This window comes from Oryx dammah, unplaced genomic scaffold (genome assembly GCF_014754425.2).
Source record: "Oryx dammah isolate SB20612 unplaced genomic scaffold, SCBI_Odam_1.1 HiC_scaffold_19, whole genome shotgun sequence".
Taxonomy (NCBI): domain Eukaryota; kingdom Metazoa; phylum Chordata; class Mammalia; order Artiodactyla; family Bovidae; genus Oryx; species Oryx dammah.
Genome location: NW_024070203.1, coordinates 93,287,695 through 93,302,141, shown reverse-complemented (window position 1 = coordinate 93,302,141; position 14,447 = coordinate 93,287,695). Strand labels below are relative to the sequence as shown.

At 48.0% G+C, this 14,447-nt stretch overlaps 1 protein-coding gene across 1 annotated transcript in view; it reads left to right on the top strand.

Moving 5' to 3' along the window:
- The window catches only part of SNTB1 (syntrophin beta 1), a 246,696-nt gene that overhangs the window by 205,141 nt on the left and 27,108 nt on the right, over positions 1-14,447 (top strand). The window contains exon 4 of the mRNA XM_040261800.1: positions 10,596-10,735. Within this exon, the coding sequence (XP_040117734.1) occupies positions 10,596-10,735 (140 nt within the window). The remainder of the gene's footprint in view (positions 1-10,595; positions 10,736-14,447) is intronic.

Here is a 14,447-nt window from a genome sequence, read left to right as displayed (position 1 = left end):
CAGTGTGCTATAAAACATGTACACACATTATCTGATTCCATCCTTCAAGTAATCTCATAGGAGAGGGACTTTAATTACCTCCATTTTACAGATGTGGAAACTGAAGCATGGGGAAAACTGGGTCAAGATCACAGTGTAAATAGCTGAGCTGACTCAAAGACTAGAACTGTCTGACAACAAGATTTATGATCCTAATACAGACTGCCTCCTTGCTTCCAGGAGGTCAGAGAGAGAGGAAAAAAAAAAACAATCCTTCCAGTTGGGACAGGCTTTATGAAGGCATTGAAACAAAAGTAGGATAAGGGGACTTTGGAATTTGTCGTTCGTCCTTGGACACACAAAGTTTGAGATGTCTGTAAAATGAATCCTTTATTTTTTTGTTTAGTTATAAAACTTTGAAATATGCAACTCAAAGCAAACATGTTATTTTTTCACACAGTAAATAGTGGAATGGTGTCTGGCATTATTGAATAGCCGTTGGACTAGGCCATGGCTTTAGAAAATGCTGATGTGCCCTAAGTCTCTGGTGTCATTAAGAAGCTGAAACCTTCAGGGACTTCCCTGGTAGCCCAGCGGTTAGGGCTCTACGCCTCCAGGGCAGTGCAGCTCAGACCCCAGCCGGGGAAACAAGACCTCACGTGCCGCGGGGCAAGGTCAGAAAGTGGAAAATAAAAAAATAGTTGAAAACTTCAGAGGGCATATTGGTTGCTGTGATGCATAATACAGAACATTTTGTGAAAAAAAAAAAATATGCTGATGTGTTTTTAGGGCCAACGCTCCCTAAATTCTTTTGCCTTTGATAGTCTCTTTAATTGAAATATAGTTGATGTAGGGTATTATTTTAATTTCAGACATATGATATGATAATTCGATATTTGTACGCGGTAGAAAGTGATCACCATGATAAATCTAGTAAGCATCTGTCACCACACGTGGCTATTGCAGTGTTGTTGGCCGTCTTCTTTATGCTCTGTGTTACGTCCTTGTGACTTATTCCTTCAAAGAACTTTTGGTTTTCTCCTTTGAAGAATTAATAAAATGAGGAAATAGATAAGGAAGCCCAAAGATACAGTGAAAATGAAACAGAGGATGCTGAAGCATAGACTAGGTTTTAAAATAATTTGCTCTTTTGGATTTAGTGATAATGTCAACTGTCTTTCAAAAGATAACTTTTTAAAAAATTACAAATTTCTGCTGCCTATTAGGATCCCTTTAAAGGGCAAATTTCCTGGGCACTAGAGAAGGAAAGGCTGTAAGTGAAAGATAACTTGTTTACCAAACAGGGACTAGAATTGAAATAGCCCTTTGGAGTTAATGAAAGTATAAAATAGCTTTTCCCCAGCAGACTGAGAGAAGCCTAATTGAATTATCTGTGAGCATTACAGATTAGAAGCAGCCTTTCCTTCATCTCTGGAAGCTGCGAGTGGACAGCTCATACCTAGTGAAAAAGTGAGTCGCTCAGTCGTGTCGGCTCCTTGCGACCCCGTGGACTGTAGCCCACCAGGCTCCTCTGTCCACGGGAACCTCTAGGCAAGAACACTGGAGTTGGGTTGCCATGCCCTCCTCCAGGGGCTCCTCGTGACCCAGGGATCAAAGCTGGCTCTCCTGCACTGCAGGCGGGTTCCTTACAGCCTGAGCCCCCAGGGAGGTGGCGGGCAGGGGGCACTGGAGCCGGGGGACGTGAGGAACGCCCGTGGAGAGCACAGCGGCCACGGGGCCCGGGGCCCCAGCCGCAGCCATGGCGTAGTCCCGCGCTCTGTCTGCCACGCTTACTGGGCTTCCCTGGCGGCTCAGGTGGGAAAGAATCCTCCTGTAGTGCGGGAGACCTGGGTTCTATGGGTTACGATTCCCTGGGGGAGGGCATGGCAACCCACTCCAGTATTCTCGCCTGGAGAATCCCATGGGCAGAGGAGCCTGGTGGGCTACAGTCCACAGAGTCGCACAGAGTCAGACACGGCTGAAGCAACTTAGCGTGCATATTTTATAGAGTATTTATTTATTCATTTTTTTGGCCACACGACGCAGGATGTGGGGTCTTAGTTCCCCAACCAGGGATCAAACCTGTGCCCCCTGCAGAGGGAACACAGAGTCTTCCCCACTGGACCAGTGAAGTCCTGAAAGTGCCTTTTGAACTGTGTTACTTTAAGCCGTGAACCGTAAGGGTCAGAATCCGCTTAACTTCCTAGCGGTTCTAACGTCTAGAGAAGTTTGGTAGTTTACAATGTTCAAACACTATTTCACAGCCTACTGCACTTACCTGTTACTTGTCCCTTAACATATGGTATTTGGTTGATTTAAAACTACACAGCATATTAAACTGGACTTTGCTTTCCTAGAATTTGCTAACATTTGTAGTGGGGCGAGCCGCACCCACAAGGAAACGGATTTACTAAAATTACAAAAACATGCAAATTAAATTTATAGTATAATGTAATGTTTCATCCCCTTTAGAAAGCAAACTGTTTCATTTTCCAGCTCCTCGGTTGTGTGATGAAGAATAGACATGAGACACCAATTTTGTCCCAGCTGCTTGCTGAAAACAGAAACGCCCCTTGATGGAACAGCGTCTATGGGTTATGAGTCACTTACGTCCTAGTCTTGAATTACTTTAATCAGATGTGAGGCCTGGGGAGTTAGGAGCTTTGATTAAACCGGCGCCAGGAGATGTGACGGGAGCACAGGAGGAGCCTGCAGGGGGAGCCTGCTGCCCGGCAGAGCGCCTTGCCCTCCAGCAGGGGAGGCGGCGCCGCGGGGTCCCTGCCGGCCCCTCCTGCCTTTCCCCCTTTGCCCACAGCCTGCCCTTTCCTCACGGGGGTGGGCAGCTTGGCGATCACAGCGCCGAAGACTGGAACTGACGTGACCTTGGCTTATCCACGACCGCTCTGAACCACATTTCTTCTATAAGATAGAGATTTAATAAATGCCAGAAAATGTTGAAAGGGTTCCAAAAAGTGAAAGAGCACGGTGCTCATCTTGTTTCCTAGAGCTGCCATCACAGCCACAAACCGGGTGGATTGAACGACAGGACGCACCGCCTTCGCCGCCCCAGACAGACTGCCGCGGCGGAGCTCGCGCCTTCTCTCCAGCCCTCTCTCTGCTGCCTCTTCTAACCTGCCACCGTTTCTGAGAGACTTGATGATAAGCAAACCCCAAACAGCACTCACATTCGTCAGTCATAGCATTCTGTAATTTAGGCAGCTGAAATTGACTTCTGGGCTTTTCTCAGAAAGCAATGACCTGAGCACATAAGTAAACAGGATGAAAAGGGAATGTTTACAGGTCTAGAAGAATCACTGATGCAGACTGCAGGTCTCCATCGCAAGCAGCCGGTGTTCTGAGTGGTCCGCAGGGAGCGGCCCGTCCTGGGGGAGAGCCCAGCGTGTTCCCGGTCACATGACCTTTATCCGCCTCTCTGAGACTTGGTGCAGGGATTAATTATCTAATGTCTGTAAAGCATCTGGAAGTTGATAACTGCTAATTATTTTACCCTGGTATCTTGCTCTTTGTTCTAAATACTTAGCAACCTGAAGTGAAAAGATGTGAAAGTCGAGGGCTTGCCTGGCGGTCCAGTGGTTAAGACTTTGCCTTCCAGTGGTGGGGGGGGGAGGTTCCATCCCTGGTCAGGAAGCTAGGATCCCACGGCCTTGAGGCCAAAGAAAGCCCAAACAAACGTAAAACAACCAGAGAAGCAGTACCGCAACAAATTCAGTAAAGACTTTGAAAATGGTCCACATCAGAAAAAAATAAAAATTATAAAAAAGGGTGTCAATATAACCACAATCTCAAAACCGAGGTTGGGATTGACCTTCCCTTACGAACTTTTTTCACGCTACTGTTAGTCACTGTCTGTTCTAGACCTTCCTTCTTGAGCAGCGTGGCTGGAGGAAGAGTGCTTGAGGTGTGAAGTGGACATAGTCACGCCGCTAGTACCAACCACGTAAAAGAGCGAAGGTGAAAGTCGCTTAGTCTTGTCTGACTCTTCGGGACCTGGTGGACCATAGCCCGCCCGGCTCCTCTGTCTATGGAATTCTCCCAACCCAGGGAGCGAATCTGGACCTCCTGCTTTGCAGGCAGATTCGTTACTGTCTGAGCCACCAGGGAAGCCCACCCACCTCATGGGAAGTGCTTTATATACATTATCGCATTTAATCCTCACATAATATGCACAGGAGGGCATTGGTGGCTCAGTGGTAAGGAATCTGCTCACAGTGCCACAGATGCAGGTTCGATCCCTGGGTCAGGAAGACCCCCTGGAGGAGAGAATGGCAACCCCCTCCAGTGTTCTTGCCTGGAGAGTCCCATGGACAGAGGAGCCGGGCGGGCTGCAATCCATGGGGTCGCAAAGAGGCGGACACAAATGAGCGGCTAAACCACCACCGCCGCCGCATCGTGAGCAAGGGCTCAGAGCAGTTCCAGATGACAACTGGTAAAGCTCAATTTTGAAGATGTTGTTATCTGATTCCAAAGACTCTGAGCTCTTCCTGCCTTCTTCCCCTTCACCCTGTGCTCCAGCAGAAGGCAGAAAATAAGCAGCTTGGGCAGAGTGAGCTGGCGTGAGGAGGGAAGGAGAAACCCACACTTGTCTTTTTCCCGGTGCACAAAGTCTGCTGAACACAGAAGAGGTTTAAAGCGAGAGTCTTGAAGCTAAAGCAGCCCCAGCCTATAAGCAGGGAACTTTATACTGAAAAAAAAAGATCTGATTTTGTGTTTGGAGAGGCTGTCAGTAATAATTTAGACTTGCCTCACCCTTTGGCAGAGGAGGACGTTAGGGTTACGGGTTAGGGTTGGGATTGGGGTTAGGGTTTATTTATATTAAATTTTACTTATTTATTTTTCTTCCAGTTTTATTGGATATAATTGGAAGACAGCTCTGTATAAGTTTAAGGTATACAACATAATGATTTTACCTACCATACCTCATGGACTGATTACCACAATAAGTTTAGTGAATATCTACCATCTCATAAAAAACACAAAATAAAAGAAAAAAAAATTTTTTTCCTTGTGATGAGAGCTCTTAGTATTTAGTCTCTTAAAAGCTTTCATATATACACACAGCAATGTTAATTATATTGATCATATTCATCACTAATACTTATTTAACTTATAACTGGAAGTTTGTACCTTTTGACTGTCTTCCTCCAATTCCTCTTCCTTACCTCCCACTTCTGAATCACAAATCTGATCTTTCTATGAGTTTGTCTGTTTCTTTGAAGTATACCTGACCTACAGTATGTTATTGGTTCCAAGTACAGAACATAGTGATTCAGTGTTTCTAGACATTGCAAAATGTTCACAAGAAACGCTAACACGCTTAAGTCTTGCCTGCTTACTGTATGCAGGACACTGTTCTAAGCTCTCTGTGTGTATGAATTCATTTTATCTGTATAACTCTAAGAGGCAACAGTATCATTCTTCTCTTTGCAGAAAGGGCACGGAAAGATTTTGGTAAAACCATCTCTTTGAAAGTAATCTTCAGATTTCAAATATTGTAGAGGAAATGAGGTCAGCAGTTTTCAAACTGTATTTCAGGGTTTGTTAGGAACCCTGCTCGGAGGTGTGAATTGTCAGAAGATAAAGGCATAAAATCTGGGATCAACCAGGCTGCAACCCTATACACACTCTCTTTCGATTGTTCCACATTTTGTTTTATGACTAGACGACTTATGAGTCGCGTCTCAAGTTGAGGCAATGACTGCCGCCTTCAGTATCTTTTAAATTGAGGTGTAAGTGACACAGAACATTGTGTACAGGTTCACGTGTGCAGCATGCTGACTTCATACATCCGTATCTATGTGTCCCTCAATTTCCTTAGTTTTTTATAATGTTTATTTGGCTGCATCGGGTCTTAGTCTCTGCACCCAGGATCCTCTGCAACGCATGGACTCGTTAGCTGTGCTGCGCGGGTGCAGTGTGTGTGGCCCGCCGGCCCTCAAGTGCCCAGACCCAGCGGTCAGCATGGCGGCTCTCCGGTCTGGTGCATGGGCGTCAGTTTCACCATGGCTCATGGGACGCCCGCCAGGGCTTGAGCCCACGTCCCCTGCGTTGCAAAGCAGAGTCTTAACCACCGGACCAGCAGGAAAGTCCCTGTTCCCGCAAAGCTTAGCAATGACTTCTTTCTGCTCTTAGACCCTTCTTGCCATTTTGTAACCCTTGTCTCTCCTGCTCTGCAGAGGTGGCTGTGGGATGGCTCTTTATGGGGTTTAGCTCAGCTGTGTGTCAGAATAATCTCCGAATTGCAGGTCTGTTTCCGTTTCTTTCCTTTCACCGTCTTCATTAGAAACACGGACAGTTCTCGAGACTCTGCTCGATGCAGAACCTGGCGGCGGGAAGCCGGGATCACAGTGGAAGTTGCCACATCTGTCTCAGAAGTCGTGCTTCAGTAAAACGCAGACACAACCCGGGAACTGTTACATTAACATCGGAGAGTCTTTGGATGCCAGGAAATTTGGATTTGTAATAGAAGTTAGCACCAAACAACAGCCTAAATATTCAAGCCTGAATAAAAGTGTCCTTGAAAGACTTTACGGTATGAGCTCATGTGACCCAAAGTATGGTTTTAAAACCTGCTCGTCAACATGAATTCTCTGCCTATAAAGTCAACGGTCCTCATGGGGCAGCCTTCTGGTGCCTTTGAGCAGCCAGTAGTATCAAACTGAACCTTCTGCACACAGAGTTGGCGGGATCGCCCTGAGTCTTCTAGTAGCAGAGTTAACCTATCAGCAGAGGTTTTTAATAAGCCACAAACTGTGGCTAGGGCTTTGGAATCGTTCATGCCTGTATACACCACTTGACACGTGGGCTAGTTTATGATTCCACCATTAGAAAGATGTGCATGGTACTGAGGGTATTTACTGTTGAGGGTTATTTTGCAAACTTCATGTTGTTTTTGAAGAAGGATGCTTAGTTGTGTTCGCATTGAGATGACTGGTTCCAGACAAAGTCAATGGGTCAGATCTGCCTAGGTAAGACAGGCACTTCGGGAGGATTGTCTGTAGCTTCTGCAGTCCTGTGTGATGAGCTGGAAAAGCAGTTACGAAGTGTAATGTTGTTGTTCAGTCGCTCAGTTGTGTCTGACTCTACGCCCCCTGGACTGCAGCACTCCAGGCTTCCCTGTCCTTCACTGTCTCCCAGAGTCTGCTCAAACTTATGTCCATTGAGTCAGTGATGCCATCCAAATATTTCATCACTCCCTTCTCCTCCTGCCTTGAGTCTTTCCCAACATCAGGGTCTTTTCCAATGAGTTGGCTCTTTGCATCAGGTGGCCAAAGTTTTGGAGCTTCAGTTTCAACCTCAGTCCTTCCAATGAATATTCAGGACTGATTGCGTTTAGCACTTCTTGCAGTCCAAGGGACTCTCAAGAGTCTTCTCCAACACCACAGTTCAAAAGCATCAATTCTGTGCCTCAGCTTTCTTTATAGTCAGACTCTCACATCTGTATATGACTAGTGGAAAAAGCATGGCTTTGACTATACGAACCTCTGTCGGCAAGTGATGTCTCTGCTTTTTAATATGCTGTCTGCCTTGTCATAGCTTTTCTTCCAAGGAGCAAGTATGTTTTAATTTCATGGTTAATGTAGAGGCTGGAGAAAACTTATTCCAAGCCCCGAACACTTTATGCCTTGAGACCATAGCTTATTCACCTTGTACAGTCGAGTACTTTCCTTTCTCTATCAATTCATTTTGATCTCTTGAAGATGCTGTTGTTTTTCTGGAAAAAGCAATAAGCTAGAGCTCAATCTTTTGCATGCATAAGATGCATAAAGGAGAAAATAAGCCAGACAGTCATTCATATTCTAGTATTAATAACTTTACAGGGCATTTCTTCATTCTAAAAAGGAAATTCTTATTTGGAATTGTTGGAAGAAGGGCATGAAAAAAGAAAAGTGATCATTGTGCAATGAACTCTTCCTCGGAGGAGGATGAATTGAAATCGTCAGCAAGGAAGATATTCTTGGCTTGCCTTATCATTTTTCCCAAGGAAATTCAGTACTTTGTCATATTGTTGCCATTTCCAAAGAATACCTTTTTTTTGAGCAGTTTAAACATCAGTGAGTCTTCCACAATTTTCTCACCCTGAGTTTTACCATCTGCCAGCTACTGTGTGTGAGACGTAACGTGCACTGCCTCAGTTGATCTGCACGCCAGTCTTGAGGGCCATGCTGCTCAACAGGCTCTTGCTGTTGTTGTTGTTCAGCCGCTCAGCCGTGTCTGACTCTTTGCGCCCCAATGGACTGCAGCACGCCAGGACTCCCTGTCCATCACCAACTCCCGGAATTCACTCAGACTCATGTCCATTGAGTCGGTGAAGCCATCCAGCCATCTCATCCTCTGTCGTCCCCTTCTTCTCCTGCCTTCAATCTTTCCCAGCATCAGAGTCTTTTCCAACGAGTCAGTTCTTTGCATCATGTGGCCAAAGTATTGGAGTTTCAGCTTCAGCATGAGACCTTCCAGTGAATATTCAGGACTGATTTCCTTCAGGATTGACTGGTTTGATCTCATGTCCATAAACAAGCTCTAAATGGTGTTTATTCTACATTTTAGACATTTTAACTCAATCTTCACACCAACCCTCTATAGGTCCTATTATTTCCCCATTTCACAGATACAGAAACGGAGATACAAAGAGATTAGCTGACTTGTTCAATATCGCATGATCTCGCGGGATCTTGTAACACACTGTGGAGCTGTGGTTTACGTCCAGGGCTTCTAGTTCCAGGATATACTGCTGTATATTGATGTTATCATTATCAGGGAGGAAATAGAAGCACAGAGAATAACAACTTGCCCCGAGTCACAGGCGATGAATAATGGAGCAGGGTCTCAGATTCAGGCAGCCTGCAGGCTGCAGCCCTCGGATCATCCTGCACGTCGTCTTTTTTGATCAGTCGTTTCTAAAGCCGCACACACTTGCTTCCACTCAATAGAGATCTCACTGAAGCACTTAAGAAAAGATAATGATATGAACAGGAAGGGGAGAAATTAGCTTTATCATTTATTGGGCTTCCTGATTAGTTTGCTTGCTTAGTTCAGTGTTTCCTTTCATTCTGAGTTGATGTGGGATAGTGGTTCATTATAAGAGAGTTGGATCCTCACTGGATTAGTTGCCAGAGTCAAAGACAGCCTTAACCTTGTCTAGAGCAGTGTTTCTTATCTTTAATGAGCATATGAACCCCTGAAGACCTGGTGAAAATGCAGAGGCTGATTCAGTAGGTCTGGGATGAGCCAAGATTCTGCATTCCTCACAAGCGTCCAGGTGATGCCAACGCTGCTAGAACATGTTCCGTGCTTTGAGTAGCAAGGCTGGAGTATTGAGCTTTTCCAAACTGATCAGAGAGATTTACTCCCAGAGTTCAAATGGGAAGGAAGGCATTTTCATAGATGGAAGAACACTTAGGGAGTTTGGGCAACAACACTGGGCAGAGGAGGGATGACCTGTGAAATAAGATCTGAGCTCCACAGGCTCAGCCTTAGGATTGAAAGGAGCCTTAAAGGTCAACCGGTCCAAACATCCGGCCGGTGTTTGAATCCTCTTGAATCCCTGCCAGGTCATCCCAGCCCTTGAGTTAAAGAAGTATTTGCCATGAATGGAAATAAACATTCAACAGAACAAGAGAATTTCAAAATGGTGCCTGAAGCACAGAAAGACTCAAAGAGCGCGCGGCTTTTGGAAGAGCTGTGATGCCTCACGCCGGCGCAGACAGACGTTGGCCTCTGTGCTATGTTTTTAGTCTCTGGATATTGATTCAGATGGAGAAGGCAGTGGCGCCCCACTCCAGCACTCTTGCCTGGAAAATCCCATGGACGGAGGAGCCTGGGAGGCTGCAGTCCATGAGGTCGATAAGAGTCGGACACGACTGAGTGACTTCCCTTTCACTTTTCACTTTCCTGCACTGGAGAAGGAAATGGCAACCCACTCCAGTGTTCTTGCCTGGAGAACCCCAGGGACGGGGGAGCCTGGTGGGCTGCCATCTATGGGGTCACACAGAGTCGGACACGACTGGCGTGACTTAGCAGCACTGATTCAGAAGTTTTCAGACCTGCCATTTCCTAATGAAAGCAGTGAACTCTATCAGAGGGCCACTCGGGAGTGCTTCTTGCCCCACGTGTGGCCCCGCTATGAACAGAGGTGTCTGTGCTGACTGGCAGGTGAGAATCAGCGGCAGGTCTTGGCTGCCGGCTACTTCTTGGCGGCACTGACTGTGAACCAGGGCCCTTGAGAAACCATATTTTCAAGGATCCAGAATCCTGCAACCATGAATGGTTTACTCTCCCTTTGATTTTCCGTGCGTGCATCGTGTCCAGCTGCTTGCGATCCCATGGACTGGGGCGGCCAGGCCCCTCTGTCCCGGGGATTCTCCAGGCGAGAATACTGGAGCAGGTTGCCATTTCCTCCTCCAGGGGATCTTCCGACCCAGGGATGGACCAGCGTCTCTTGGGCTTCCTGTATGGGCGGCGGATTCACTGAGCCACCTGGGGACTCGGCCTGAACCAAAAGATACTTGTGCTGTGGGGCCTTCTGACGGGGAGCTGCCAGCTTCTCCTTTTCTCTCGTCTCAGGCTGTTGCTTGATGGTTCTCTGCTTTCTGTTTCAGGTGCCCGGGGACAGCGAGAAGCGGTGGAGGCCAGCCCTGGTTGTACTGACGGAGAAGGACCTTCTTATTTATGACAGCATGCCACGGAGAAAGGAAGCCTGGTTCAGCCCCGTTCACACATACCCACTGCTTGCCACCAGGTAGCCATGGTCTTGTGTCTGGGTGTGAGGCGTTTGCTGTTTGAATCTTTTAATCAATGATCATTATTTCAGCATGTGATATTACTGCTTCCTCTTGCAGCAGGAGCTGAGAGCTCCTCTAGAAGGTGGCACACATTTTTAGCCACGCAGATTAATTATCATTTCTGACCGCACACAGGGCAGCACGAAGCCCTTTCTCCCTAGTGGAGAGGCAGCAACACCAGCGACATGAGCCCGGCCTCGCCGCCTTCCTGGGCCTCCGCCACTTTGGGATGAGCGCCACACGTGCGCCTACTCTTGACGTTCAGGTAGAATCAAGCAAGGGTCTTCACTCGGTGGCACAAAGAATGTCACGTGGCGATGTCCACTGTGCCTTTTGAAGTTCGGTCAGCAGGAGACCCTGCAGCAAGCCCTCCTGCAGTTGCGGGGTGCCTGCCCTGGAAGTGGGGCTGCAGGGGTCTGTCTGCTGCTCAGCACCTTCAGTGTTGAGACTTTGGACCCTAACACACCATGTGCTTCAGTCCCTTCTCTAAAGTCCCGTGCCCTGAGCAGCAGAGCACCTCAGAACAGACTCCTGCTTTCAGCCCTGGCTCCTGCTGCTGGCTTTCTGTATATGCTTTTTGATAATGGGTTTAGTTTTCATTATTCCCGCTATGTCTCTTTCCCTACCTAGAAGCTTTGTGTCCATAATGTTTGTGGCCCCGGCTGGCAGAGTTGCTGGCAACTTGGGGCCCTTAAAAACATCCGTAGAATGAATTATTGAACAATGTGGGCAGGCTCTGAAAGGAGTTTGGTCCAACGGACAGAGCGTAGTGAACTGAGGTTTGGGGGCGTCTGTTCTGGGTGAGAGAGACAGTCGAGATGGCTTCTCCTATCTGAATGGACTGAGATGCCAAACAGGTTATATTCAAAGCTCAGGGGCAAGAAGAGAATGAGACCCAGTAGCAGAGCAGAAGTGCCACAAAAATCAAAGCAACAATAGTGAGCAGAGCTGAAGCTCCCTGAACTCTCTCCTACTTACATCATGGTTGGTGATGGGGAACAGCAAGGGTATCCTGAGAGTACCCATTGTTGGCCTCAGAGGTAAGTAGAGGAAGCCTTCAGGGGCTGGGAACCAGGCCTAGATCACTTAGACATTAATCAAGTAAATAAAATGAAATAAAACAGTAATTTAATTTTTTAATCTCTTAAGCCTCAAAAATCTTGGCAGGGTAACTATTAAAATACTGTTCGTGTTTCAATAAAACCTCAATAAGCAGAATACAAGTATCCTACAATGTTGCTGCAAAGATCCGGGCTTTTCCCTGGGCTTCCTTCCAATTCAGCCCGATCCCTGTCACTTTCCACAGTTAATATCCAAGCTCTTCATCCATGGGCACTGGTGTTCAAGTTCTGAGACATTCCTGTAATGAAATCAAAGAAAGATTAGACCACAGTCAGTGTCTTCCAGTTACTAAGAAGATATATTGGACTCATGCCTCTTGGAACAGTTTTTAGGAACAAAAGTTTAAAGAACGTAAAGTTTCTAGGTGCTTTTCAGGCAACTTGAAAATAAACCTTAGCCTTAACACATAGCCTTTGCCTCCCCGTTTCTGAGCATTCTGACCAGTGGAGGCTGCTGTTCCGTTCCCGTGTGCATGTACTCACTGACTGAGGATTTTAGATATTAGTTCCTGGATCACACTGGCCGCAAGTCGAGGATTCAGTGGTTGGGGCCGGTGGCTGCCGTCTGCATGGCGTGGATCTAGAACAGCTCCGCCGTCACAGCATGCTCTGTTGGACAGCAGCGCCCTGGAGCGCACAGGACTCGCTCAGAATCTGTCCCAAGCAGCCCGCCAACAGCTCAGGCCACCGGGGGGTCATCCTCCAGGCTCTGCAAGCTGCCGGCACAAGCTGGGATCCTGTGGTTCTTTGTGACCCCATGGCCTGCAGCACGCCAGGCCTCCCTGTCCATCACCAACACCCAGAGCTTGCTCAAACTCACGTCCATCACGTCAGTGATGCCATCCAACCATCTCATCCTCTGTCGTCCCCTTCTCCTCCTGGCCTCAATCTTTCCCAGCATCAGGGTCTTTTCCAATGAGTCAGCTCTTCGCATCAGGTGGCCAAAGTATTGGAGCTTCAGCATATGAACTCATACAAAAGCAAAGTCCCCTGAAGGAGGGACGGGTGCACAGACACAGCAGGTGGTGGCTGAGTAGCTTTCAGCAGGCACCAGAAGCACCTATCGTAGACTCACCAGCCATGCGATGCCAGGTCTGCATTATAAGCAAATCACACGAATCACCTAAAACCATAAACCATATGGAGACAGAAGGTGGAATTCCCATTCGGCGCAAACTGTGCTCATTTAGAATAGAAGATGCAACGTTTAAAAAGACTAGCGTCCAGGGGCTTCCCTGGGGCTCCCCTGGGGATCCAGTGGTTAAGATCTTGCCTTCCGATGCCGGTGGTAGGCGATGCAGATTGGATCCCGGTTGGGGAGCTAAGACCCCACCTGCCTCGTGGCCAAAAAACCAAAACATAAAATGGGAGCAATGTTGTAACAAGTTCAATAAAGGCTTTAAAAAGAAGGAAAAAAATTGGGGTCTGCCATCTAAATATAAAGGAGACATGCTGGGGATGCTTGACTTCCCATCTTGCCTCCCTCTCCCAGATTACCAACCTCTGAACTGCAGAACAGCTCATCATGATGTGTCTGAATTAGCCCTATGAGCAATGATAGAAGTAGGCCCCTAACCGTGCCCCGACCTCCGCTGGAAGCCCGGGAGGCAGTGAGGATGTGGAGGCCGCACTGGGCGCCGCCTGGAAACCTGGAAGAGGAGGAGCTGGACCCCCATGCTTGCTTTCTCTCCCAGGACAGGGCTTAGCCCGGGGTCACTGCACCTCCCTCCTCCCAGTCCCGTCTGTTCACGCACTTGGTCAAAACCTGCCCTCTGCCCAGCCCAGCGGGGCGGTGCACTTTAGGGAAATGGGCTTTTAACTGACCTTTCACTTGCTCATCAGCGCCCGTGGTTTGCCTGCATCGGCCCTGGCTAGCTTCCCTCCTGGACCCTGTGCGTGTGTCTAGAAAAAGACTTTTGGGAAACAGCGAGGAAAATGACCCCTTCGTCTCCCCGTGTAATCACAGCTGAGACGCAGCCCCTTTGTGGATCCAGGCTGGAAGCAGCGTTCCTGCCCTGAAGGTTGACACTCTCCTGCGTGGCAGGCCAGTTCTCCTGTTATTGGAGGGTGTGTGGTGGGTCCGGCTGCTTGCCGCTCAAAACCCGATCAACAGGCCAGGTTGGTGGAAAGCTTGCTTTATGTCAGATGCCGGCTCTGGGGGCAGGTGTGGACGTCCGTGTGAAGGCCCAGTCCTCCCCTGACAAGCAGTGAGCGCTCTCATAGACAGACTGGGAGGGGGGCCTGCAGAAACAGCACCCGCAGCTCTGGCCGCTCTTCAGATTGGCCCTCAGTGGCCTGACGGGCATCGTCTTGGTGGCTTCCGGGACAGCTCCTCTTACGTTCCCGGGCCGTTTGTTCTCATTTCTCTGAGGCCAGTTCTCAGAGCTGTGGCAGCTCGTGTTGTGGGTAGCGGCTGGTCGTTATGCAGCTCACTTCTCCCCCCTGGTGTCCTAGAATCGATAAGACGGCTCGCAGGATATATCTCAGAATACTATCTGCAGCCCTCGAGAAAGAACCAAAGGCCCTGGACCATGCCTCATGACTACAT